This window comes from Saccopteryx leptura, chromosome 4 (assembly GCF_036850995.1).
Source record: "Saccopteryx leptura isolate mSacLep1 chromosome 4, mSacLep1_pri_phased_curated, whole genome shotgun sequence".
NCBI classification, from domain to species: domain Eukaryota; kingdom Metazoa; phylum Chordata; class Mammalia; order Chiroptera; family Emballonuridae; genus Saccopteryx; species Saccopteryx leptura.
The window spans coordinates 118087014-118113407 of NC_089506.1; the positions used below are offsets into that span (position 1 = coordinate 118087014).

Consider the following 26394-nt stretch of genomic DNA (forward strand, 5'->3'; position numbering starts at 1 on the left):
GCCTGGTCAAGACACATATGGGAGTTGATGCTTCCAGCTCCTCCCCCCTTCTCTCTCTCTGTCTCTCTCTCCTCTCTCTCCCTCTCTGTCTTTCTCTCTCCCTCTCTCTCTCCTCTCTAAAAATGAATAAAAAAATAAAAATAAGTTGGGAAATGCACATTAAGACAACAATGAGATACCTCTACCCACCTAGCAGAAGGGGTACATTTAAAAAGCCTGACAACACTAACCAAATGTTAATGAGAATACAGAGCAAAGGAAATGCTTAAGGAATGAATGTAAACTGGCACAATCACTTTGGCAAAATATCAGGCACTGTCTAGCCGAGCTGAAGATACGCATCCCCGAGAGGCCCAGCCTACAGAAGTGCAAGTGCGAGTGCTGGAGGCGCCTGGGCACAGATGGTCCGAGCAGCCTGAACTGGAGAGAGCCCCACATCCAGCAGCAGCTGCCCAATAAACACTGTGGAATGCTCACTCAGAGTAGTTTTGTACAACAACGAAAAGGAGAGAAGGTTAGATACTCAGCACAGGGATGAGTCTTAATGTAATTATAGCAAAAGAAGGCAGACAATAGACTGGAAGCTTAAAGGAATATATAAGGTTTTACTTACATAAAGCTAAAAATAGGCCCACAGAAACCACACTGTAGGTGCAAAATTAAGTAGTAAAATTACAATGAAAGTCAAGGAAGTGACTACCATAAACTTTTGCACAGTGGTAAGGGCCAGAGAGAAGGAAGGGTGCTCTGAACAGGAAGGGTTAGGGGCAGGGGATGGTGCGGTGCTTCCCGACAAGTGGAGATTGTTGTGTGTTTGTTTTACAACAATATACCATATTTGTACATTATGCTTTTCTGTATGCCATCTATTTTTCTCAAAAAAGAGCTTTAAAGAAAAACTGTAGGATGCAACATCACAGAAAATTATAGCCTCTATTAGATGGTGTGAAAAAGTATCTAAAAGTTGTCTATAGAAAAAAGCTGGAGGGAAATTTAACAAAATGTTAAAAATGGTTGTTTTAGAGCAGTGGTTCTCAAAGTGTGCGCTGTGGCAGTGGTCCCCAACCTTTTTTGGGCCATGGACTGGTTTAATGTCAGAAAATATTTTCACAGACCGGCCTTTTGGGTGATGGATAAATGCATCACGTGACCGAGACAAGCATCAAGAGTGAGTCTTAGACAGATGTAACAGAGGGAATCTGGTCATTTTTTAAAAATAAAACACCGTTCAGACTTAAATATAAATAAAACGGAAATAATGTAAGTTATTTATTCTTTCTCTGCAGACCGGTACCAAATGGGCCACGGACCAGTACCAGTCCACAGCCCGGGGGTTGGGGACCACTGCTCTATGGTATTCCAGAGAAATATGTGCCTGTTGGAGACCAGAAAACCAACAGGGTTTTTGGAGTTTAGATTTTTGGGGGACAGAGGTGTGGGGAATTGGCTGTAAGCTGACAGTCTGCCCAACCCCCCTCCTCACTTGCCTGATTAGGTTGCAAAAGGCTGTTAAGCTGTGGTGCTGGATTGTTTACACTACCCCCCATGTTCCCCAGAAAGACTGAAGACACGTGTTTTCTATCTTTGTTTGGTATAAAGTTAAGATGATATGTATGGTGGGGGTTTTCTTCACTTGGTAAAATTCTTGGGTTGCCTTGGAACCATGATCAAAGATCTCATTGATTTGCTAATGGCCCACTTTGCCCTATAAATAAAGCAAGATGCAGTTTTTGGGAGCGCTTTGTTCTTGCCAGCAGTGATTACAGGGCCCTTCCAACCCCATATTTTCTTAATTCCACGTATTTTCTTAATTCCACACCGTTCCCACTCGGGACTTGGAATTACTAGCTGCACTGGTTCACGGCATGTGCCCAGATATAAAAATAAATATAGTTCCTCTATTATACCATTTCCTTACAGAATATACTGCTCTTTTTGTTAACACATCATTATTATATTAATTATTAACACATCATTATATTATTTTTAGATAAATACACCCAAATAAAATAGATTTCTCAAAAAGAAGAGTGATATTGAAGAATTCGATTTTGGAAGTGAGCAAAAGTTAAGTGTAAATAAAATAGGACTTGAAGGCTGACGGGCAGAATTTAAATCACTTAACACTGAACAATACGATTGGACTAGAAACCCATTCATGGAAGCTTCAAGTGATTTTGGTTTAACATTAACAGAAGAAGAAGAACTGGCAGCTATATCCACTGATTGTAGATTGATGATTAAACATAAGGAATTGTCTCTTGAAGCCTTTCGGATTTCTATAAAAGAAGAATATGTGGCAATATCTAAAAAAGCCTTGAACATTTTACTACAATTTTCAACATCGTATTTATGTGAATTAGGATTTTCTACCCTCAACACAATTAAGATTAAAAAGAGGAATTCTTCAATGTATTGATGAGGAAATGAGTTTTCCTTTCAAATATATGCCCAAACATTGCAGAAACCGCTAGGACACATCAGGCTCATGTTTTTCATAAACACAAGAATGAAGAAACTTAAAACATTCGCACCGGGACCTGCCGAATTTACTAAGTCTTACTAAGTATGTATCGATATAAATAAAAAGATAACTTTTTTGTTGTTTTTAAACACCTCTTTTTTACAAATTCTAAAAAGCATAACTAAAAAAAATGTAACATAAAAATGGTTTTAAATATCAGAATAAATTTAATTTTGTCGTACTTATTTCATTTAATTACCATAGAAGCACGCTTGGACTTTATTTTTTTTCTTTACTATTTGACTTAATTATAGCATATTTCTCAGAAATTTGTATATAGTGCGCCTACAATTATTTGTAGGATTTTAAATGCGCCCTGGCTTCAAAAGTTTGAGAACCACTGTTTTAGAGTATTGGAGTAAAACAACTCTTGCTCCTTAAAAGCGCTGTGGAAGGAAGAAACAGGAATGACAACTGAATTCTTAGCAAATACCCTGACAATCGTAGCCTGCTTTCTCAGGAGCAGCCACACGATGGAGCCTTCGAATCACCAAGTCGAGGTTCCTGTTTTGTTGCTGCCCAGGGCTTCCGCTGGAGAGAACCAACTTCGGAGCTTCTCGCACCTCGCATTCTGCCGTGTGCCTGCATCAGCTATTCGTGCATTTGCCGCTCTCTAGTCTTTCTACATGTTGTGATGTGCAAGAGTGCTAGACCTTTCCTCTCCCCCATTGGATTTTAAAAAGAAAGAGAAATAGGAATGAACATGTATTGAGCACCCACTTCTTGTCTGGCCCTTTTGCCAGTCACTTTATAAACATCTCACTTACTGCTTGTTAAAACCCAGGCAGACTGTAGGTGTTGCCTGAGGCTCACCCACCTGAGCACAGGGACAAGCTCAGGGAATGTGTATTTTCCATTGTGTGTGAGTGTGTGCGTGCGCACACACATACATGTATACACCTAGACATATATATACTGCTCACAAAAATTAGGGGATATTTCAAAATAAATATGAAGCAGTAAAATATCCCCCAATATTTGTAAGCAGTATATTTATAGCACTAGTAAATCAGTCATGTTGATATTAATTAGAGACTAATAACCCCTTTTTTTTTACTACTTGCTTTTACTGAGTTAGCTAGCATTATAAAATCTGTGTTTTTAAATCAAGTTGTTGGTATTAAAGATAAAAAAATTAAAAGGAGCAATAAGCATCTAAGTGGGAGAAAGGTCAAGAAACCGGCACTCTCATACACTGCTACCACATGTGTTAATTTCTTTTTTAAGACTTTATTCCATTTTCAGAGAGGGGAGAGAGAGAGAAGGGGGAGGAGCAGGAAGCATCAACTCCCATATGTGCCTTGACCAGGCAAGCCCAGGGTTTCGAACCAGTGACCTCAGTGTTCTAGGTCGATGCTTTATCCCACTGTGCCACGACAGGTCAGGCACCACGTGTGTTAATTGCCACAGTTACTTCAGAAAGTAATCTGAGATCTTGTTAAAATGGAAAACACACAGGCCCTGACCAGGTGGCTAAGTAGATAGAGGATCCTCCCAGTGCACTGAGGTCGCAGGTCGATCCCTGGTCATAGGAGAAGCAATCAATGAGTGCACAACTAAATGGAACAATTAAGTGGATTAACAAGTTGATGCTTCTCTCTCTCCTCCTTCCTTCCTCCCTTCCTCTCTCTTGCTCTCAAATCAATGGGAAAAACTTGTTTAAACACATGTATCCTTTGATTGTGCAATCCCTTTTATATCCTACAGAAATAAAAACATCAATACCGAAGGATGTGTGTTCAAGGGTGCTATTGCAGCATTACTTATGATTCCCGCAAACCAAATACCATCTCAATAGCAATCAGTGGGGTAATAGTTAAGTAAAAGAAAGTGTAGCCATACTATGAAATAGTATGTGACTTGTTTTGTTTCTGTTTTTAGCAAGAGATAGGGACAGACAGACAGGAAGAGAGAGAGATGAGAGGCATCAACTCATAACTGCAGCACCTTAGTTGTTCACTGATTCCTTTCTGATATGTGCCTTGACCGGGGGGCTACAGCGGAGCAAGTGGCCCCTTGCTCAAGCCAGCAACCTTGGGGCTCAAGCCAGCAACAATGGGGTCATGTCTATGATCCCACATTCAAGCTGTCGACCCTGCACTCAAGCTGGTAAGCCCACGCTCAAGCCAGCAACCTCGGGGTTTCAAATCTGGATCCTCAGTGTTCCCAGCCAATGCTCTGTCCACTTGTCCACTGTGTCACCTCCTGGTCAGGCAGTATGTGACTTTTAAATAGAGAACAATGTACATAAAACCACTGAAGGACTACACATGCTGTATTATTAAGAGAATAAAAAAGTTGCCAAGTAATATATGTGTATGACCCCACTGCATAACTCCAATGGGGAACAGGGTTGAAGGGTTTGGGAGGAAGACTGTCACCTTTTCCCTTCTACATCTATATTTACTTTTTCCCCCTTTAGTAATGTTTTTTAAAATTAGCATAAGAGGAAAAAGTTGAAAGTTAATGTTTAGCTTCTTAGTAGTGAGAAAATATGTCGAGTAAAGGATCATATTGTCAGCTGAGAGTAATTGCACTTGAATGTACAATGTCTAATTCCAGCATGGCGAGAATACACCGCTATGAAAACCTCTTCCCCAGCGCCCTTTCCTGTGAAGCAGCCCCCGTGGGGGCCTGGAAACTCGGTGAGCACACCGTATCTGTTGGTCAGAGCCCAGAGGGCCTTCCATTTGTCCCTGTGCTCTGGTGGGTACTTTGTATGAGGAGCAGGAGGCATGTGCCTCGGACAAACACCTAAGAATTAGAATTATAATGAAATGCCAATTCTGACTTGTTAATTTGCAAATTCCAAGAAGTTGGTTGCACATTGTTGATGAAGGTAGGGGTCACTCTGGGAGTGTAACTGGGCATTTCCTGGGGAAGACAGACTGGCCTTCCTATTTCACCTCTGCATCACTTAGGAAAACATCTGTGTGGTTCTCTCTTGTTTTGCCTTAAGAGTAAGGAAAGAGATAGGTGGGTTGGTTAAAGCATCATCCGGAAGCCAGTTCGATCCCTGGTCAGGGCACATTCAAGACAGGAACATTCATGTTCCTGTCTTTCTCTCCCTTCCTCTTTTGCTAAAAAAGGGGGGAGTGAGTGTTGGGGAAGCCACAGATAACTTGTTAACTCACCTCACTCCCAGGAAGGTCCCTGAGCGAGGATGGAGTGCTCAGACTACGGGAATGCTGGCCTCTTTGCCAGCTCTCCTTCTGGTCATCCTGGTCCAGCGTCTGCAGCGAAAGTAGGAGTCTTGTCCTGGCCCTGTGGGCCCTGGACCTTTCAGGGACCTCTGGGCTGCTATCCTCATTGTTGTAGCTTCTAAGAAAAACCATGGAGATGGCACTGCCCATGCCAGGGTGGCGAAAATCTGCCTGCTGGGCACCAGGTCTGGAGCTCTGGGGCTTGGGGCTTAAGGGTCTGCAGGGCATGCCTTGGTTTCCATAGGCCAAGCAACAGGCCGAGCTGTAGGGGACAGAGTAGCTGATCCCAGGCTGCTGGGCACAAGGGCTAGTGTGTGACATCAGCCTGGACTTTTCAGAAAAGATACCTGAGTGTAGGTACCTACCACTCTCCTGGGGGCTTGTACATTGGATGGTTGGCTCACTTCTTCTCCTGCTATCTGGAGAGACTAAAATTCTGGATGCCCAAGGGGTGGGGGAAGGTGGGAGTGCCCAGCGATCTCTAAAAACACAACTCTCCTTGTCCTCTGCCTGCTCCTTGCAGTGGCTTTTCGTTTCTCGTGAAGGGTTGAGGGGGCTCTGGCCATCTGGGCCAGGACCCAGACTCACTAAGGAGGGCCTTTTTGGACCTTCTGAAGCTTTGCTTCTAAGAAACACATGCCAGGAACTCCGAAGCAGCCTGCCCTTTTCACTCTGGCCCTTGAGAGAACCTGGAGCACGTTCAGTGGTGTTCTCTTTGCCTAAAACTTTGGACTCAAAAAAATTTGCAAAGGTCTTGTGAGCAATGGCCAGCCTCCCCTTGAGCCTCTTCTCCGGAGTCTGGAGTCTCCTGGCATCATCGCAGCTTTCTGAGGACAGTCTGCTGCTGCCAAGGCCCTCTGGTGTGTCCGTGTCCCCACACCGGGTGGGGGCGGCAGCCCCCTTGCCCGGGCCATGGAGGACGGCGTCAGGGGCAGAGGCAGGGCTCCCTCCCAGGTTTGGGGCGACCAAAGGCTGGCTTTTCCCGAAGGAGGGCACCTTGGGAAGAGGCACCAGCTGCTCCCTGGGCTCCTGTGAAGCCTGGCCGAGCTGGCGGAGCAGTGGGGCACAGGCAGTGGACAGAGCAACACCATCTTCGGGGGCCCCGCATGGGTCCTCAGGCCTGGGGCCTGGCACCCTGACAGCATCCTCCGCATCCAGCCCAGGCCCTGCGCGCCAGCCGGTCCCAGGTGGTATCTCTTCTGCAGATTCTTCTGCACTCAGCATGTCCCCTGCAGGCTCCTGGGAACACGGTTCTTCTCCCCAAGCTGCTTGGGGGACCAGGACTGCCCCGGGCCCTGAAGCTTGGGGCAGCCGCTGAAGAGTCCCATCATTGCCTCCCAGTCTGTGGGCTGATGGCAGTTCACACTCCTTGCCACAGGTCTGTGGTATCCCACTCATGGGACATTCATTGGGAGTCGCTCCATCACTTCGGGGAGATCCTGGTCTTCCCTCCAGAAACTCACAGAACTGCATTTCTGGGAGAGGACTCCCTCTCCTTGTGGTGGCCTGAAGACCTTTCTGCTCAACAGCTATAATGATGAGCGTGCACCTGCCCCGAAAAGATGTGTCTGCTTTGGGCTCCAGCGGCAGGGCCCTGGCTGAAAGTGTGGCAGCACCCTCTGGGTCCTGGTCACACTCCTCATCATATCTATAGCTGCAGTGAGACATGGTTGCTGAAGTTCTTTCTGAAAAATCCTGCAAGGCATTGTCTGTGCGGTTGGGGTATGGAACGATCATGTCTTCTATCTCCTTTGAAGTGTCCGCTGTACTTGATGTCAGGGTGGTCTCTGGAGTGTCTAAGTCATCACTTGCTCTGGAGCAACTGGTCCAGTCTCTCTTCCACATCTGTGACTCGCTATTACCAGAATGATGTGAGAACTTGGCCCTAGCAGGTGGCTTTCTTTTCTCAGTGAGAACATACTTTGATGTGTAATTACTGGTTTGGTTTTCTGCCTCAACAGAAAAGTCCGGAAGGTGATTCTGTTCATCAGCAGCCTCTGGTTCAGGGCCAGTGGCTTGGGGCTCCTCTGGTCTGCTTTCTGGACTGTGTTTCGACTTGCACTTTGCAGGCACTAGCACTTCCTCTGAACTGAGGCTCACCACCTCTGCAGTATGGCACGAAAGGGCTGGGCAGGACCTAGAATCCTGTCCTAACTGGTTATCCAGACAGAGATGTTTAGATAGTATTTCCTGAGAGGCCCTCCTGCAGCTAAAAGCACTGGGTTTGTACTGATCCTGCAAATGGGGAGCAGGAAGCACACAGGACGCTCGGATTGGGAAAGGGGACAGGGGGTTTTGTGTGCTTGTATCTCGTTCTGCTTCTGTTCTCTCCTTCAGTTGGGTCCCAAACATCACAAAGTTCCGCCCTGGAAGATTCTTGGAATTTTTTAAGGAAAACCCTGCAATGGAATGGGCCCTGGACAATGTCCTTGTGTGCAGAGAGAAGTGCCCACAGGATGCCCTGCTCTTATTACTAATATTTTCTGGAGCACTGTGGTAAAGCTTGGCATGTCGGAGGCAAGATGTCCCTAAAGGAAGCTGACAGGGGGCATCAAAGCAGGAGTGGGAGCAAGATGCATCTGAGTTCACTGTGGGGTCTGGGACATACCCCATTTTCTTCCTGGCTCCTAGGGGTGCTGTGCTGTCCAGAGGGCCTCTGAGAGGCAGCCCGGGTCCCTTGGCCCTATTGCAGATATGTGGCCAGCTCTGGCCCAATTCACAGCACCGAAGAAGGAAGGGCCAGACCGCTGGAACAGCCAGAGAACTCTCAGACCTGGATTTCTGAAGAGAAATGACAGAGAGCCTTCTGACATCCTGCATGGTTATCATCTCTGCTGGCTGGAGACTGCAGCTACCTGCGGCCCCCTGTGAGCAGCCCTCTGCATGGTGAGCCTCTGCCAGCAAAGGCTGTCGCTCCAGGCTGGCCATGCAGTCCTGGGCGTTTTCCACCTTCTCTTCTCCAGTGCGGGCAGCAAAGGCTCGGAAACCACTGTCATAAGACTGTTCCCTGAAGTCAAGGGACAAATCTCGTTCTTCCTTTGGGTCAAGGCCAGGAACACCAATCCAGTACTGCTGCTGAGATGGTGCAGTGTCTGGGCCATCAGGGCATTCCGAACATGCTATTCCATCCATAGAGGTGCCACTCAGAGGGGGGCAGGTTCCCCTCGTTAAGTCACCAGTCAGAGACTCTGTGTCGGAAGCACTTCCAAAGTGGTCAGTGTCTGTGTCCCATTGACTTCCACTCTGGTGGGACAATGTCTCAGGGTCATCGTGGTCTGTTTCTGGGTTCCATCCCTGTTTCTCTGATTCTGCAGGAGAAGAGGGGAGCTGCTTATCTTCAATCTTACCTTCACCTGGCAGGTGTGCACCTGGCTCTGGAGTCTGGAAGGGCAAAAAGAGGGGAGTCAGAGATGAGGCCCGAGGACATCTGTACATATCTACACTGGGTCTGCCTGTTTTGGAAGGAGGAAGATTCAGAAACGCCTCATTAGCTCCCCATGTGCCCCTAGGAAAAGACAGGTAAGTATGAAGAGCTATGCTTTATTAACAAAGAAAACAAGTGATAAAGCCAAACCCAACAGTAAGGGGGAAACAGAGCACATAGTTAAAGCAGCCCTATTGAAGTCAGATGAGGCTGCATGAGCATTTGCAGTTTAAGTAAGTATAAATACATGTATGAGTCATGACAAGAAGCATACATCTACCTACTGTTTTTAGCGAGAAAGAACAAATTCATATGTGTTTGCTTTGTGTTCTGTTTGTTCTTATGCAACCAACTGGACTAATGTCAAGACTCTTGCACTTAGAAGTCTTTTCTGAATTAGGTTTGCTGAAGCCAAAAAAAACAAAAACAAAAAATCCATAAAACAAAATCAAGAACTATGGAAATTGCAAACACATGTGCCTGTGTTAGATAGCTTTGAGAACAGGAAGAGAAACAGAGAATGTGCAAGTAGTTGAAGATTTTCCTTCTCTAATTTCTTCATCAACCTATTGAGATACAAATTTATATGCATCCATTTAAAGTGTACAGATCTGTGCATTTGACAGATGTGCATACCCATGCAACTACCATCAGGCAATCTGCAGTTCGTTCTTCCTTCCTTCTCACACTGCCCCCCAAACCAGTGGATGGTCACCGGCACCAGTTCAACACTAACAGGACTCCCCAAGTTGGGGAGCGGTGAAGAAGGAAACTTTCTTCAGTGCAAACTGTTCAACTGTGATACAGCGGGGCTGTGAGTCTGTGAGAGTAGGTTAATGGTGTTACAGCTCAATTATGAAGCAGCAAGGCTGTGAAAGAGCATGGCTGTTAGGAAGCCCTGGAGTGAGGTGGCCAGATCCCACTCCAGCAAGACAGCTCTCCTCTGTGCTAACGTGCCCTGCTATGCTCCAGCAAGACATCTTCTGTTTCAGCTCCAGGTGGGGAAAGGTAGTCTTCAGTCTGCACTCATTGGTGGAAAGGGAAAGTGTGCTTCTAGAGCCAGAGGGGAGCTGACTTATATAGCGATAAGTGCTTGCCCCTGGTCCCTGATTGGTCCGTCCTCATACAAATGAGGACTCCAATCCTTGCGGTTTGATTGGTCCAAAAGGCACTGTCTTGATTGGTCAGAATGGAGCCTCTCTGATTGATTGGTAAAGATACTTCAATTGGATGGGGAAAACCTTAGTTCTATTGGACTCCAGGAACTCCTCTATAAAGGCTGACTCAGAGGGCAGGAACACAGTGCAGCAGGCAGTTCACTGTTGGAGGCAAGGAGTTCAGTGAGGGCTTCTTCCTGAAGTGGGATTTGCATGAGAGACCCCTGCTCAGAAACAGCTACTAGGCTCCCCGCCCTGTTTTTTTTTCTTTCTTTCTTTCTTTTTAATATGAACCCAGTTAGCTAGCAGGACTCCTTCTTAGTAGGTATCTTCTTTTTCATGGTTCATGCCCCCAACAATCTGCTTTCTGTCAGACAGTCTGGATTTTTTTATTTCTAGCATTTCAGACGACAGAACATGCAGTATGTACTCTTTGCAGTCTGGCTTCTTTCTCTCAGCATAATATTTTGGAGACTCATCCAATATATTGGATTGTGCATGTATTTTACATACAGTACCCTGAACTTTGTGATAATGCTATACTGAATACTCAGTTATCAAACTCCCAGAAGATTCTCCAGGCCAGGGGTGAAGCAACCAGTCAGCCCACTTATAACTAAGGCTTCTTCACACAAACTTTTATACAGAAGTAGTTCACTGAACTAGCCCTTCCCGAGCACGATTTCTCAGGATATGTTGTAAGAGATTTCTCAAGTAAAAATTGCTTTTGAGAGTTTCCTCCAAGCGCCCCAGAAGTGGGCGCCCGCCTGTGTTACCAGACAGAGTGGCAGAGCCAGAGGTCTTTGAGTGGGCAGAAACCCCGCCTAATTATGCTAGCAGCTCTGACTGACTGAGCCTTACCCAGAGCCCTGTGCTGAGTGGAAATAGAGTGGGGAGTTGCCAGCTCTTTGAGTCTCTTACTATCCAGGCAGAGGCAGCAGCAACCCCATAGCTGGATTATCAGGCTACTAATTGAGGAAGGAAAGACTAGGAGAAAGGCTCCAGGAACACGGACTCTCTCACTGTTGGAGCCTATAAATGCTAATGAGCCTTGACTGCCAACGAGACTAAAGCACAATACATGACATCGCCATAGAGACTTATCAACTGCAAACCTCTACCTGAGCGTGCCAAAGGGGCAGAACCTGGGGTACAGTGTCACCGACCAGGAAGAGGGAGAGAAAAGAAAAAGCAAGAAGATAACCTCTCAAAATCAAGAATAATCTGCAGACTTTATAACCTATCCCATTTTATTATATTTGTTCGTTTGTTTCTCTTATCTTCATTCTTGATATTTTTTTTCCTCCTCCAATTTGGCCAATAAACTCTCTGCCTGTCTTACTCTCTCCTCTCCTTGAACTACACTACCCATAAGTGTTACATCTCCCATTATCTTTTCTCTCCTCTTCATTTCTCTCTATGAGGGTTGCACTCCAAAACCCTTAACACTCTCTCTCTCTCTCTCTCTCTATCCTCTTTTTTTTTCTTCTTTTAGTGGTTCCCTCTTTTTTTCTCTCTCTCTTTCTTTTCTCCCTCTATATTAGTTTCTTCCTTTCTCCTTTACATCTTCTCTCATTCAAACCTCAATAACAAACAAATTATCTTATCTGGGACTCAAACTTATGTTTGTGGCATTTTGGAGGGTTTTTACTTCACCTTTTTAACTCACTAGCAGTGCTCCCATCCCTGGCTCTCCATTTTATCTAGTTCTTGTTCCACTAAATACAATAGTAATTTTTTAATTTGTCCCCCCTTTTTTCTGTTTTCCTCTTATTCCTCTCATCATAACTCTTAGTCAACCAACACCTAAAAGCAAATCATTTTATTCTTGACCCAAATTTTTTCCTTATTTGCTTTTTGTGGGTCCATACCCCCTTCTTTTTTCTTTTTCTTTTTCTTTTTCTTTTTTTTTTTTTTTTGCTCCATTATTACTTTTCCCCAATTCAGGCCCTCCATTACAGGCATTTTTTGTTTTAATTCACAGTTCACCACAAGATTTTCTCAAGAAAGAGGGGAGAGGAGAGGAGAGGAAAAAAGGAGGGGGGGAATAATTTCCTTTTTTAAAAATTTTTATTTTATTTTATTTTTCTTTATTTCATTATTAATTTTTTTAAAAAAAACAACTTTTTGATTTTTTATTTTTTTAACTTTTTATTCTTTATTAAATCTCATTAACACTATCAACAAAACCACCCTCAGATGCCATTAAGGAAGAGAAAATCGAATATCATGGATACAAAAGAAAGAGAGGTAACACAGCTAGATGAGGAAAAATCTATGGAGAAAAAATTTAATATATTGGAAACCTTGGAGCTAAATGACAGAGAATTCAAGATAGAAATCCTAAAAATCCTCCGAGATATACAAGAAAACACAGAAAGGCAATTTAGGGAGCTCAGAAAACAACTCAATGAACACAAAGAATATATGTCCAAGGAAATTGAAACTATAAAAACAAATCAAACAGAGATGAAAAACTCAATTCACGAGCTGAAAAACGAAGTAACAAGCTTAGCTAATAGAACAGGTCAGATAGAAGAGAGGATTAGTGAAATAGAAGACAAGCAACTTGAGGCACAACAGAGAGAAGAAGAAAGAGACTCAAAAATTAAAAAAACAATGAGATAGCCCTACAAGAATTATCTGACTCCATCAAAAAGAATAACATAAGAATAATAGGTATATCAGAGGGAGAAGAGAGAGAAAATGGAATGGAGAACATACTCAAACAAATAATAGATGAGAACTTCCCAAGCCTGTGGAAAGAACTAAAGCTTCAAGTTCAAGAAGCAAACAGAACTCCGAGTTTTCTTAACCGCAACAAACCTACTCCAAGGCATATCATAATGAAATTGACACAAACCAACAGCAAAGAAAAAATTCTCAAGGCAGCCAGGGAAAAGAAGAATACAACATATAAAGGAAGGCCCATTAGATTATCATCAGATTTCTCAGCAGAAACTCTACAAGCTAGAAGAGAGTGGACCCCAATATTTAAAGTCCTGAAAGAGAGGAACTTTCAGCCATGAATACTATACCCATCAAAGCTATCCTTCAAATATGAAGGAGAAATAAAAACATTCACAGATACAGAAAAGATGAGGGAATTTATCATCAGAAAACCCCCACTCCAGGAATTACTAAAGGGGGTTCTCCAATCAGATACAAAGAACAAAAAAACACAAAGCCACAAGTAAAAGCTCCAAGAAGAACACAATAAAACCAAATTTAAACTGTGACAACAACAAAAAGAAAGGGGGTGGGGGGAGAAGATGGAGATTAACAGTAGCAAAGGACGATGGAGTGCAAAAGTACTCACAAAATAGTTCGTTACAATGAACAGGGTAGGGACCCTTTTCATTACTCAAAGGTAACCACCATTGAAAAAACCACCACAGAAGCACATGAAATAAAAAAGATAGCAACAGAGGAAAGATGTATGGAATACAACCAAATAAAAACAAAAGATAGAAAAACGAAAGAGAAGGATAAAACAAGACACAAAACTAACAGAAAGCAAGATATAAAATGGCAATAGGGAACTCACAAGTGTCAATAATTACACTAAATGTAAACGGATTAAACTCACCAATAAAAAGGCACAGAGTAGCAGAATGGATTAAAAAAGAAAATCCAACTGTATGCTGCCTACAGGAAACTCATCTAAGGAACAAGGATAAAAACAAATTCAAAGTGAAAGGCTGGAAAACAATACTCCAAGCAAATAACATAAAAAAAAAAGCAGGTGTAGCAATACTCATATCAGATAATGCTGACTACAAGACAGGAAAAGTACTCAGAGATAAAAATGGCCATTTCATAATGGCTAAGGGGACACTGAATCAAGAAGACATAACAATTCTTAATATATATGCACCAAACCAAGGAGCACCAAAATATATAAGATAGCTACTTATTGATCTTAAAACAAAAACTGACAAAAAATACAATCATACTTGGAGACTTCAATACACCGCTGACGGCTCTAGATCGGTCATCCAAACAGAGAATCAACAAAGACATAGTGGCCTTAAACAAAACACTAGAGCACCTGGATATGATAGACATCTACAGGACATTTCATCCCAAAGTGACTGAGTATACATTTTTCTCCAGTGTACATGGATCATTCTCAAGAATTGACCATATGTTGGGCCACAAAAACAACATCAGCAAATTCAGAAAAATCAAAGTTGTACCAAGCATATTTTCTGATCATAAAGCCTTGAAACTAGAATTCAACTGCAAAAAAGAGGAAAAAAATCCCACAAAAATGTGGAAACTAAACAACATACTTTTAAAAAATGAATGGGTCAAAGAAGAAATAAGTGCAGAGATCAAAAGATATATACAGACTAATGAAAATGACAATACGACATATCAGAATCTATGGGATGCAGCAAAAGCAGTGATAAGAGGGAAGTTCATATCACTTCAGGCATATATGAACAAACAAGAGAGAGCCCAAGTGAACCACTTAACTTCCCACCTTAAGGAACTAGAAAAAGAAGAACAAAGACAACCCAAAACCAGCCGAAGAAAGGAGATAATAAAAATCAGAGCAGAAATAAATGAATTAGAGAACAGAAAAACTATAGAAAAAATTAATAGAACAAGGAGCTGGTTCTTTGAAAAGATCAACAAAATTGACAAACCCTTGGCAAGACTTACCAAGGAAAAAACAGAAAGAACTCATATAAACAAAATCCAAAATGAAAGAGGAGAAATCACCACGGACACCGTAGATATACAAAGAATTATTGTAGAATACTATGAAAAACTTTATGCCACTAAATTCAACAACCTAGAAGAAATGGATAAATTCCTAGAACAATACAACCTTCCTAGACTGAGTCAAGAAGAAGCAGAAAGCCTAAACAGACCTATTAGTAGAGAAGAAATAGAAAAAACCATTAAAAACCTCCCCAAAAATAAAAGTCCAGGCCCTGACGGCTATACCAGTGAATTTTATCAAACATTCAAAGAAGACTTGGTTCCTATTCTACTCAAAGTCTTCCAAAAAATTGAAGAAGAAGCAATACTTCCAAACACATTTTATGAGGCCAACATAACCCTCATACCAAAACCAGGCAAGGATGGCACAAAAAAAGAAAACTACAGACCAATATCTCTAATGAACACAGATGCTAAAATACTAAAAAAAATACTAGCAAATCGAATACAACAACATATTAAAAAAATAATACATCATGATCAAGTGGGATTCATCCCAGAATCTCAAGGATGGTTCAACATACGTAAAACGGTTAACGTAATACACCATATCAACACAACAAAAAACAAAAACCACATGATCTTATCAATAGACGCAGAAAAGGCTTTTGATAAAATACAACACAATTTTATGTTTAAGACTCTCAACAAAATGGGTATAGAAGGAAAATATCTCAACATGATAAAGGCCATATATGATAAACCAACAGCTAACATCATATTAAATGGCACTAAACTGAAGGCTTTCCCCCTTAAATCAGGAACAAGACAGGGTTGTCCACTCTCTCCACTCTTATTTAATGTGGTACTAGAGGTTCTAGCCAGAGCAATCAGACAAGACAAAGAAATAAAAGGCATCCATATCAGAAAAGAAGAAGTAAAGGTATCACTTTTTGCAGATGATATGATCCTATACATCGAAAACCCCAAAGAATCCATAAAAAGACTACTAGAAACAATAAGCCAATACAGTAAGGTCGCAGGATACAAAATTAACATACAGAAGTCAATAGCCTTTCTATATGCCAACAATGAAACAATTGAGAACGAACTCAAAATAATCCCCTTCACGATTGCAACAACAACAAAAAAATACTTAGGAATAAACATAACAAAAAAATGTAAAGGACTTATATAATGAAAACTATAAACTATTGTTAAGGAAAATCGAAAAAGATATAATGAGATGGAAGAATATACCTTGTTCTTGGCTAGGAATAATAAATATAATCAAGATGGCTATATTACCCAAAGCAATATACAAATTTAATGCAATTCCCATCAAACTTCCAATGACATTTTTTAAAGAAATAGAGCAAAAAATCATCAGATTTATATGAAACTATAAAAAACCCTGAATAGCCAAAGCAATCCTAAGGAAAAAAAATGAAGCTGGGGGCATTACAAAACCTGACTTCAAACTCTATTATAGGGCCACGACAATCAAAACAGCATGGTATTGGCAGAAAAATAGACACTCAGACCAATGGAACAGAATAGAAAGTCCAGAAATAAAACCACATATATATAGTCAAATAATTTTTGATAAAGGGGCCAACAACACACAATGGAGAAAAGAAAGCCTCTTCAACAAATGGTGCTGGGAAAACTGGAAAGCCACATGCAAAAGAATGAAACTGGACTACACTTTGTCCCCCTGTACTAAAATTAACTCAAAATGGATCAAAGATCTAATCATAAGACCTGAAACAATTAAGTACATAGAAGAAGACATAGGTACTCAACTCATGGACCTGGGTTTTAAAGAGCATTTTATGAATTTGACTCCACAGGCAAGAGAAGTGAAGGCAAAGATAAATGAATGGGACTACATCAGACTAAGAAGTTTTTGCTCAGCAAGAGAAACTGATAACAAAATAAACAGAAAGCCAACTAAATGGGAAATGATATTTTCAAACAACAGCTCAGATAAGGGCCTAATATCCAAAATATACAAAGAACTCATAAAACTCAACAACAAACAAACAAACAATCCAATAAAAAAATGGGAAGAGGATATGAACAGACACTTCTCCCAGGAAGAAATACAAATGGCCAACAGATATATGAAAAGATGCTCATCTTCTTTAGCTATTAGAGAAATGCAAATCAAAACGGCAATGAGATACCACCTCACACATGTTCGATTAGCTATTATTAGCAAGACAGGTAATAGCAAATGTTGGAGAGGCTGTGGAGAAAAAGGAACCCTCATTCACTGTTGGTGGGAATGTAAAGTAGTACAACCATTATGGAAGAAAGTATGGTGGTTCCTCAAAAAACTGAAAATAGAACTACCTTATGACCCAGCAATCCCTCTACTGGGTATATACCCCCAAATCTCAGAAACATTGATACGTAAAGACACATGCAGCCCCATGTTTATTGCAGCATTGTTCACAGTGGCCAGGACATGGAAACAACCAAAAAGCCCATCAATAGATGACTGGATAAAGAAGATGTGGCACATATACACTATGGAATACTACTCAGCCATAAGAAATGATGACATCGGAACATTTACAGCAAAATGGTGGGATCTTGATAACATGATACGAAGCGAAATGAGTAAATCAGAAAAAACCAGGAACTGCATTATTCCATACGTAGTTGGGACATAAAAGTGAAACTAAGAGACATTGATAAGAGTGTGGTGGTTAGGGGGGGAGGGAGGAATGGGAGAGGGAAAGGGGGAGGGGGCGGGGCACAAAGAAAACAAGATAGAAGGTGACAGAGGACAATCTGACTTTGGGTGATGGGTATGCAACATAATTGAACGACAAGATAACCTGGACTTGTTATCTTTGAATATATGTATCCTGATTTATTGATGTCACCCCATTAAAAAAATAAAATTATTATTAAAAAAAATTGCTTTTACTCCTACTTAACCAAGATAAGGAAACAAAACCCAAAGCATGTGATATGTGAGACTTTTAGGTTGCAAGGTGGATTCAGAAACTCAAGAATAATATGATACTATAGCTTCAAATACATTGCAAAGCAGGAAGGCGTTGGGAATAGAAAAAGAAACATTAAAAATATATTTGGAAAGGAGAGCTGTGTTATGTGATGTCCAAGGGGAGAAAGAGTTAAGGAAGGCACAGTCTCTCACATCCACTGCATGAACTTTCTCTAATCACCTGACTCTAAGGTGCCAGGCACCTCAACACTAAAATAATAGCTGTTGGTCTACAGTCTCCCCTAGTTTGATGGGGACGAGCAAGACACAAATGTGAACGTCTTGGCAAGCAGAGAGGACTGTGCAATGGCAAGTTCCTGTTGTCATGGACCAGTGAATGGAGAATCCCTGTAGTGCACTCCTACTCAGTATCTCCTGCCTTCAAGAGCACCTCCATCCCCTCTTCTCACCAACCATCTTGGTAAACCGAGAAATGACCTCTTGACTGTGGAGCATTTGAGCAGTCCTTTCCACATTGTCATAGCTTGGTGTCACTTTACAGACTCATACTGACATCAGTATTCTGCCTGACCTGTGGTGGCACAGTAGATAAAGTGTTGACCTGGAATGCTGAGGTTGTTGATTTGAAACCCCAGGCTTGCCTGGTCAAGGCATATATGAGAAGCAACTATGAGTTGATGCTTGCCACTTCTCTGACATCAGTACTCACATGCTTCAGGTCCAGAGGATCTCACTGTCCCAAGGTCCGAATGACCAATGATCTAAACATGACTATGCCAAAACGCTACATGTCTCATTCCTGTCCCCTGCCCCTGCTCAGTTCAGTATTGTGACCCAGGATACGGCCAGGAAGGGGAAGGGCTGCAGCCAAGGACTGGACCCCTCACTGGTACTTCTGAGGGTCAAGCCTTTCTTCAAGTTCCAAGAATTTTGGCAAGAGTTCTTGCTCTGTCTCAATGAAAATAAAGGCCTTTGCAAAAATATGTCTAAAATAATTCTCCCAGATTACAAAATTACTGTAGTCTACACAAGAGCATTGCAACAGCAGGTTTAATATTACTTAAATGGTACAGATGTTGAAATATGGATAAGAATTCTTTTTTAATCATTTGATTTGATTGAATATCAGATTCTAAATCCTACAAAGAAAGAACATTTTATTCCTGAGTTGATTCAGTAGTAATCTTTAAATAATTTCTCAGTATAATTCCAGGGTCGTCCCTGAGGGATGGCCTCAAGGGCTGAATCTAGAGAGACAAAAAGTATCCTTTTCACTGAAGCTCGGAGTTATTATTATTAATTTATTTATTTGGAGGGTGGGTGGTGGATCAAATTTTAATGTTTTTAAGCAGAAAAGCTTTTGTCAGCTTTGGCACTTCCTACATTTTGTTTTATTTCTGTAAGTATGTGAGGCTTTCAACACTAGGGACGGTGTTTGGACTTTCTCCTGTAAGTAGCACAGCTGCAGCGGGGTTTTCTACACAGAGGGGTGAGCCCGTGACAACAGTCCCTGAGGGAGATGAGAATAGTATTGACAAGCAGGCTCCAGCATCCCAACCCCCACCCTCTTGACTGTCGCTTCTTCCCTCACCTGCTGTCTCTGCCTATAAGCCTCCTTCCCACAGAATACCCACACCCATCTTCTTCCCTTCTCAAATCCTCAACAACACAGCTTATGTTTTATCAACACACCTCTTCCTCTCCCATTTACTTTTTAAAAAACATTACTATTTGAGGATAACACATCCCTTTCTAAATTCAACTTCAGTTCCATGCCCTTAGTTGTAATAGGTGGTATTTGTATTATCTTGCAATTCTAATTTTTTTCTAATTTCCATTGTGATTTAGTATTTGAGCCATAGTTTATTTAAAAGTATGTTTTAGTGGCCCTGGCTGGTGGCTCAGTGGATAGAGCGACAGTCCAGTGTATGGACGTCCTGGGTTCGATTCCCAGGCAGGGCACACAGGAGAAACAACCATCTGCTTTCCCCTTCTCTCCCTTTTCCCCTTCTCCTTCTCCTCTATTGGTTCTAGCATGGTCCCAGGCACTGAGGAGAGCGCCATTGGAACGTATCAGCCTCAGGAGCTAAAAATAGCTTGGTACTTGAGCATCAACCCTAGATGGGGTTGCCGGGTGGATCCCAGTCAGGCACATGAGGGAGTCTGCCTCACTATCTCCCCTCCTCTCACCTAATAATAAATAAGTAAGTAAGTAAATAAATAAATAAATAAAGTATGTTTTAGTTATCTTTTAGTTTTTTGTTTGTGATTAATTAAATTATAATCAGCATATGTGATCTGTATGATATTGAGTCTTTGAAATGAGCTGAAACCGGCTTTATGGCATTCTACAAGGTCCTGTTTTATAAAATGCCACATGAGTGTTTGAAAAGAATGTGTACTTTCTAAGAGTTCTTGCTGGTTAAGTAAGTGCCCATTAGATCAAGGTTGTTAACTGGATTTAACTCCTCAATAATTTGACTAGTTTTTTGTCTCTTATTAAGAGAAGCATGTTGAATCAACCATGGTAGTGGTGCATTTGTTTACAGAATTTCCACTTTAATTCTGTAAACTTTTGATTTATGTATTTAAATTTTATGTTAGTAGATGCCTAAACAAGTTTAGAATTATTACATCTTCCTTGGGGTAGGCTCTTTGTATTATTCAGAGTAACCTTCTTTATCATTAATAAAGGGTTTTTATTTGTTTGTTTATTTTACTTTAAAGGCTATCTTCTCTAATATTAATATGCCCACATGAACTTTCTTTGGGTATTTGCCTAGTACATGTTTTCTCATTCTTTTATTTTCAATTTTTCTATGGGCCTTAGGTGTGTTTCTCATAACCAACATTTAGCTGAGTTTCCAAAATCCAAGTCAATCCTTTTAGGTGGAGAGTTTAACCAGCATGCATTTGTTGTGATCACTGACTTATCTGGATTTCTGTCACTCTATTTTGTTCTTTTTGAGTCCCCCCCCCTTTTTTTAGGTGAGAGGAGGGGAGATAGTGAGGCAGATTCCCACACGTACCCCAATTAGGTTTCACCTGGCAACCCCATCTGGGGCCGATGCTCAAGTACCAAGCTATTTTTAGCACCGAGGCCGATGCACTCCAATGGAGCTATCCTCAGTACCCAGGGCCACACTGGAACCAATCAGGCCACTGGCTGTGGGAAGAGAAGAGGAATAGAAGAGGGAGGAATAGCAGATGGTTGCTTCTCCTGTGTGCCCTGACTGGGAATCAAACTCAGGACATCTATATGCTGGGCTGATGCGCTAGCCACTGAGCCACCGGCCAGGGCCAAGATACTACTTTACACCCACTAAGATGGTTCAAATATCAAAGCAAGTGAGGTGAAGATATGGAGCAACTGGAGTTGCCAGTGAGTGCTGGTGGGAATGTAAAAAGACACAACCATTGGAAAACGTTTTGTCTTTTTCTTATAAAATTACCATGTATTAATTACCTTGTGACCCAGCAACTCTACTCCTAAGATCTTATAAAAACAAAGAAAACACATGTCCACACAAAGATCTGTAAGCACATATTCATAACATATTTCATAATACCCAAACTGGTAACAGTCCAAATGTGCACCACCTGGTGCCTGGTTAACATACATCAGTCATGACAGAGCATGGACTTCTCACACTCACAATGACACAGCTGAGTCTCAGAAGCAGTCTGCTGGGTTGAAGAAGCCAGCAGCAAAGGCTCCACACTCCACACTTCATTTACGTGAAACTCTTGGATAAAGGGAAGTGGAGAATGAACAGAGGCTCAGTTGTTGGGACCAGGGGAAGGGGATTCACCAGGTAGAGGCAGAAGGGGACATTTTTAGGGACTAGAACAGTTCTGCATAATAACTGTAGTGGTAGTTATACAACTACACAATACACCTCTCTTAAAACTCATGAAACTGTACACTTGAAAGTAGTGAACCCTATTATCTGTGAATTATACTTGAATAAAGCTAATTTTAAAGACCCATGCTATAATCTCTAGGGCGACCAGGAAGAGACTCATGGAAGAAGCTAATGGAGGGGACAGAGTATCCTGAGCAATTGCACACACAGGGGAGGGGAGGCCATGCAGGGAACTACAGAATGGGGACCTGGGGAAAAGAAGCAAAACCTGGACTGCATACTATTGTCAAAACTCTCACCAGTTCTTCCCTTCAGAAAATATTACTTTTTCTAAAACTCAGAAAGGCAATAGATGCTTCATTATGCAAACAAGGCAAAGAATGTAGAAGGATACTAAATAACAGTAAAATCCCCTCCTCATCCCACACCTCCCCTACACCCCACTTTCAGAGGTGGCCTTTGTGGGCAAGGCCACACCCTCACCAACACTGACCCCCTTGTTTTCTTTTTATTATTATTATTAAATGAGAGAAGGGGAGGCAGAGAGACAGACTCCCACGTGCGCCAGACTGGGATCCACCCTGTAAGCCCCGTACCAGGGTGATGCTCTGCCCACTTTAGGCCGTTGCTCAGCAACTGAGCTATTTTTAGTGCCTGAGGTGTTGGCCAAGGAGCCATCTTCAGTACCCAGGGCCAACTCGCTTGGACCAATTGAGATATGGCTGTGGGAAGGGGAGAGAGAGAGAAGGGGAGGGAGGGTAGAGAAGCGGATGGTCACTTCCATCACACATCACAGGAGTGTGCCCTGACCAGGAATTGAACCCAGGACATCCACACACCACTGTGCAAACCGGCCAGGGCCAACCCCTTTTTCTTTCCAAGTGTCTCAGGGCTTCATTCATGAAGAAAGACTGAGAGCAACTACTGGATTAAGTTTGTGATTCAGAGGCTCAGAATTCATTAAACAGTCCTTTGTCTTTATAAAACCTCATATCAAATGTTCCCCAGGAATTACGCCTGGAGTGATTAAGCCCTCCCTGACTGCTGTAGTTGTAGAAATCTAGCAATAGCTTTGGGTGGGCAGAGGGGAAACACACGGGCAGGAACAAGCATGTAAGTAAACATCGTTTCTGTAAGTTCTGTATTTCTGTTTAACTAAGTTAAAGTTTAATTTAGCTCAATAAGTATCTTATACAGAAAACATCACACCCATAGCAAATTGACATGCATGTCCATAGTTTGTAACACACAGACCCAGATTCAAAATCCTGAAACTATACCTGGAGGTCAGATGTTTATAGAGGGGATTGTCCATGTCCTGCTATGACCCCAGAGGTCTGTAGTTGGCCCCCACCTTCAACCCAGGCAAGGCAGGCTGAGTTCTGAAAACAGTAAAAGGTCCATCTAGATCCCATCCAAAGTCCCTTCTCAGAGAGAAGATAAGTCTCCCCTCTTAAACACTTGTAGCCCTCTTACCTGCTAGGTCCAGCTGTCAGGGACACAAGAAAACCGAGGTGTCTACCAAGTGCCTTCTCCACGGAACTGAGGAACATGCCTGGACTAGGTAGGAAGGTAAGCCCTGCAAAGTCTGGAAAGAGGTTCCAGGCATTTGCAACACCAATATGTGCTTTCTTAGGCCCATTCTGCCTAGGCTGATTCACCAGGTGGGGCTACACACCTGCTGGAACAAAGCAGAAGCACAGGCCCTCCTTCCCCAGCTCCACCCTATGCTCCCTGGGACCGAGCGCCGGAAGCACAGCAGGAAGGAAACTGTGCCTCCCCACCCCGCTCAGAAGACAATGGCACATGCAGCAGAAGGGGCAGCTCAGCACAGTCCAACACGCCAGTTCCCATGGCTGTCACCTGTTCCCCGCACGGTGCCAGGCAGGTAAGAGCAGCCAGAACAGAGCAGGAAAGGGTTAAGGATGGCACAAGACAAATTATTAGACAATAGTGCAAGAAAGTTTAATCAGGTTGAATTTATTCATCCTCGATAATTCAGTAACTTATGCAAACATTTATTTATTGGATACCTGCTGTGCCAAGCTCTATGTTAGGTAATGAAGATATATATATACATACATACAGATAGATAAGATAGATAGATAGGTAGATATAGATATAGATATAGATAGATATAGATATAAATATAAGAAGGTACAGATAAGAAAAAAGAAAATTAAAAGGCCAGATGATGAATCCCAGGATAGCCAAATGTTCGTGTTCAGCAGGACTTCCCAGGCAGCCTCAGGCAGACAGAAAAGGCTTTCTGGAAGACGAGGTGTGTGAGCTCAACTTTGAGATGAGTCAAGTCCACCAGGAGGAAGGCATGACAGGGCGGATATTTGGTGTTCAGGGATGTACTTGCAAGCCTGACCTGTGGAGGCGCAGTGGATAAAGCGTCGACCTGGAAATGCTGAGGTCTCCAGTTCAAAACCCCGGGCTTGCCTGGTCAAGGTATATACAGGAAGCAACTACTATGAGTTGATACTTCCTGCTTCTCCCCCCTTTTTCTCTCTCTCTCTCCTCTCCTTCTCAAAAAAAAATGAAGAATGTACTTTCAAGATAAAACATAGCATGAAAATGAGTAATTTACCACAGTTGAAACACTGGTGATGACTACAAAAAAAGTAGTAACAAAGCTCCACAGGTGAGTGGAAACCAGAATCCAGAGGGTCATATAGCCATGCTCAGGGCTCTGGCCTTCGCCTGCAGGGCACTGACTAGGAAGCCACCACCTTTAAACAGGAAAGTAATGAAACACGTTTCCAAGTGAGAAAATCTACTCTGGCAACAGTGTAGGAAACGAACGTTTAGAGGGATGGTTGTGCCGGTGCACGAACCTCAGAGGCAGGGCCTCTTGGCGGAGGAAAACTTTCAGGAGGAGGTGGCGGCCAGGCCATGAATGCAGGCAAACTCTGTGCAGGCCACGAGGAAGAGAGGAGGCTCGCAGTCCAGGAGAGGGGGGCCTGCTCTGTCGTGTGGGAGATGGCCGTCTGTGTGCTGCTCGTGGTGGGTGACGAGGAGGGTCCTGGCTGCTATGGGGGGCCACATTTTGTCAGCATGCAACAGGGGAAGCCAATGTTTTGTTTTTCTTAATCAGATCTGTGTTCCCATCACTTAGAATTCTTGTCTTACACACAGGAACTGCTCAATAAATATCTAAATGAATTAATACATACATGAACAGCAGGATACAGTTTGCTTCACTTACACGCATCACACCAAATGCCATTTAAATTAACATTTTGTAGCTCATTCTACAGGAAGTAGAAGATTATCAGGGCAATAAAAAAAATTTGTTAAGCACCTATTTACTACTATCTGTCACCACATTAGGCGTTTTTAATGAGCGAGGCTTCTCAGCAGCCTTCAAGGAAGGCTAAGAAGGTCAGAACACCCAGCCAGTCAGCGGGGGTGGGGAGGGGAATCTGGCCCTGGCTATGTGCCAAGTGCTGTAACCTTCCTGCTGAGTCTCTAGAGTAAGTGCCCCAAAGAAATATTGCAAATAAGTTTTGCCAAATATACAAATTAATCTCTTTCAATATCTAGATGAGTGGGAGTCAGCCACTATAGTCCATGAACCAAATCCAGCCTGTCACTGTTTCACCAGAATGTACCTTTGCCCATCCATTTACACATCGTCTATAGCTACTTCCATCTCTGTGATGGACTGAGTTGCATCCCCCTGTCAAATTTATAGGCTGAGCTCTAACTCACAATGAAATTGTATGTGGAGATAAGAATTTTAAGGAGTTACTAGGGTTAAATGAGGTCATAAAAACTGGGGTGGGGGGTCTAATCTAATAGAACTGATGTCCTTATAAGAAGAAGATACAGTGGTACCTTGAGATATGAATGGACTAACATACGAATTTTTTAAGATACGAGCTGCGACTCGATCTGTATTTTTTTTTCGAGATCCGAGAGAAATTCCGAGATACGAATTGTGATTTGAGAAGCTGCCTCTAGTTGGCATGTTGGCGCATGGGTCCAGTATCAGCAGTTTGATATGCTAGTTGAATGACTTATGAGCTCGGTTACAGAACGAATTAAATTTGTATCTCAAGGTACCACTGTATCTGCCCTGGCTGGTTGGCTCAGCGGTAGAGCATCGGCCCGGCCTGTGGAAGTCTCAGGTTTGATTCCCGGCCAGGGCACACAGGAGAAGCGCCCATCTGCTTCTCCACCCTTCCCCCTCTCCTTTCTCTCTATCTCTCTCTTCCCCTACCACAGCCAAGGCTCCATTGGAGCAAAGTTGGCCCAGACGCTGAGGATGGTTCCATGGCCACTGCTTCAGGTGCTAGAATGGCTCTGGTTGTAGCTGAGCAAGGGCAGAGCGTCGCCCCCTGGTGGGCATGGTGGGTGGATCCTAGTTGGGCACATGCCAGAGTCTGTCTGTCTGCCACCTCCTCTTCTCACTTCGGAAAAATACAAAAAAAAAAGGAAGATATCTATCTATCTACCTACCTATCTATCTAGTCTAACTCTTTCCATCTCTGCACACACACATACACACACAGAAAATATCTTGTGAGGACACACAGCAAGAAGTGGCCTTCT

The 26394-nt window shown here is 42.7% G+C and overlaps 1 protein-coding gene across 1 annotated transcript in view; it reads right to left on the reverse strand.

The window, feature by feature from the left end:
- ARHGEF4 (Rho guanine nucleotide exchange factor 4) overlaps positions 1 to 26394 on the reverse strand; it is a 161178-nt gene that overhangs the window by 91172 nt on the left and 43612 nt on the right. Inside the window, 1 exon segment of the mRNA XM_066381091.1 lies at positions 5659 to 9108. Within this exon segment, the coding sequence (XP_066237188.1) occupies positions 5659 to 9108 (3450 nt within the window).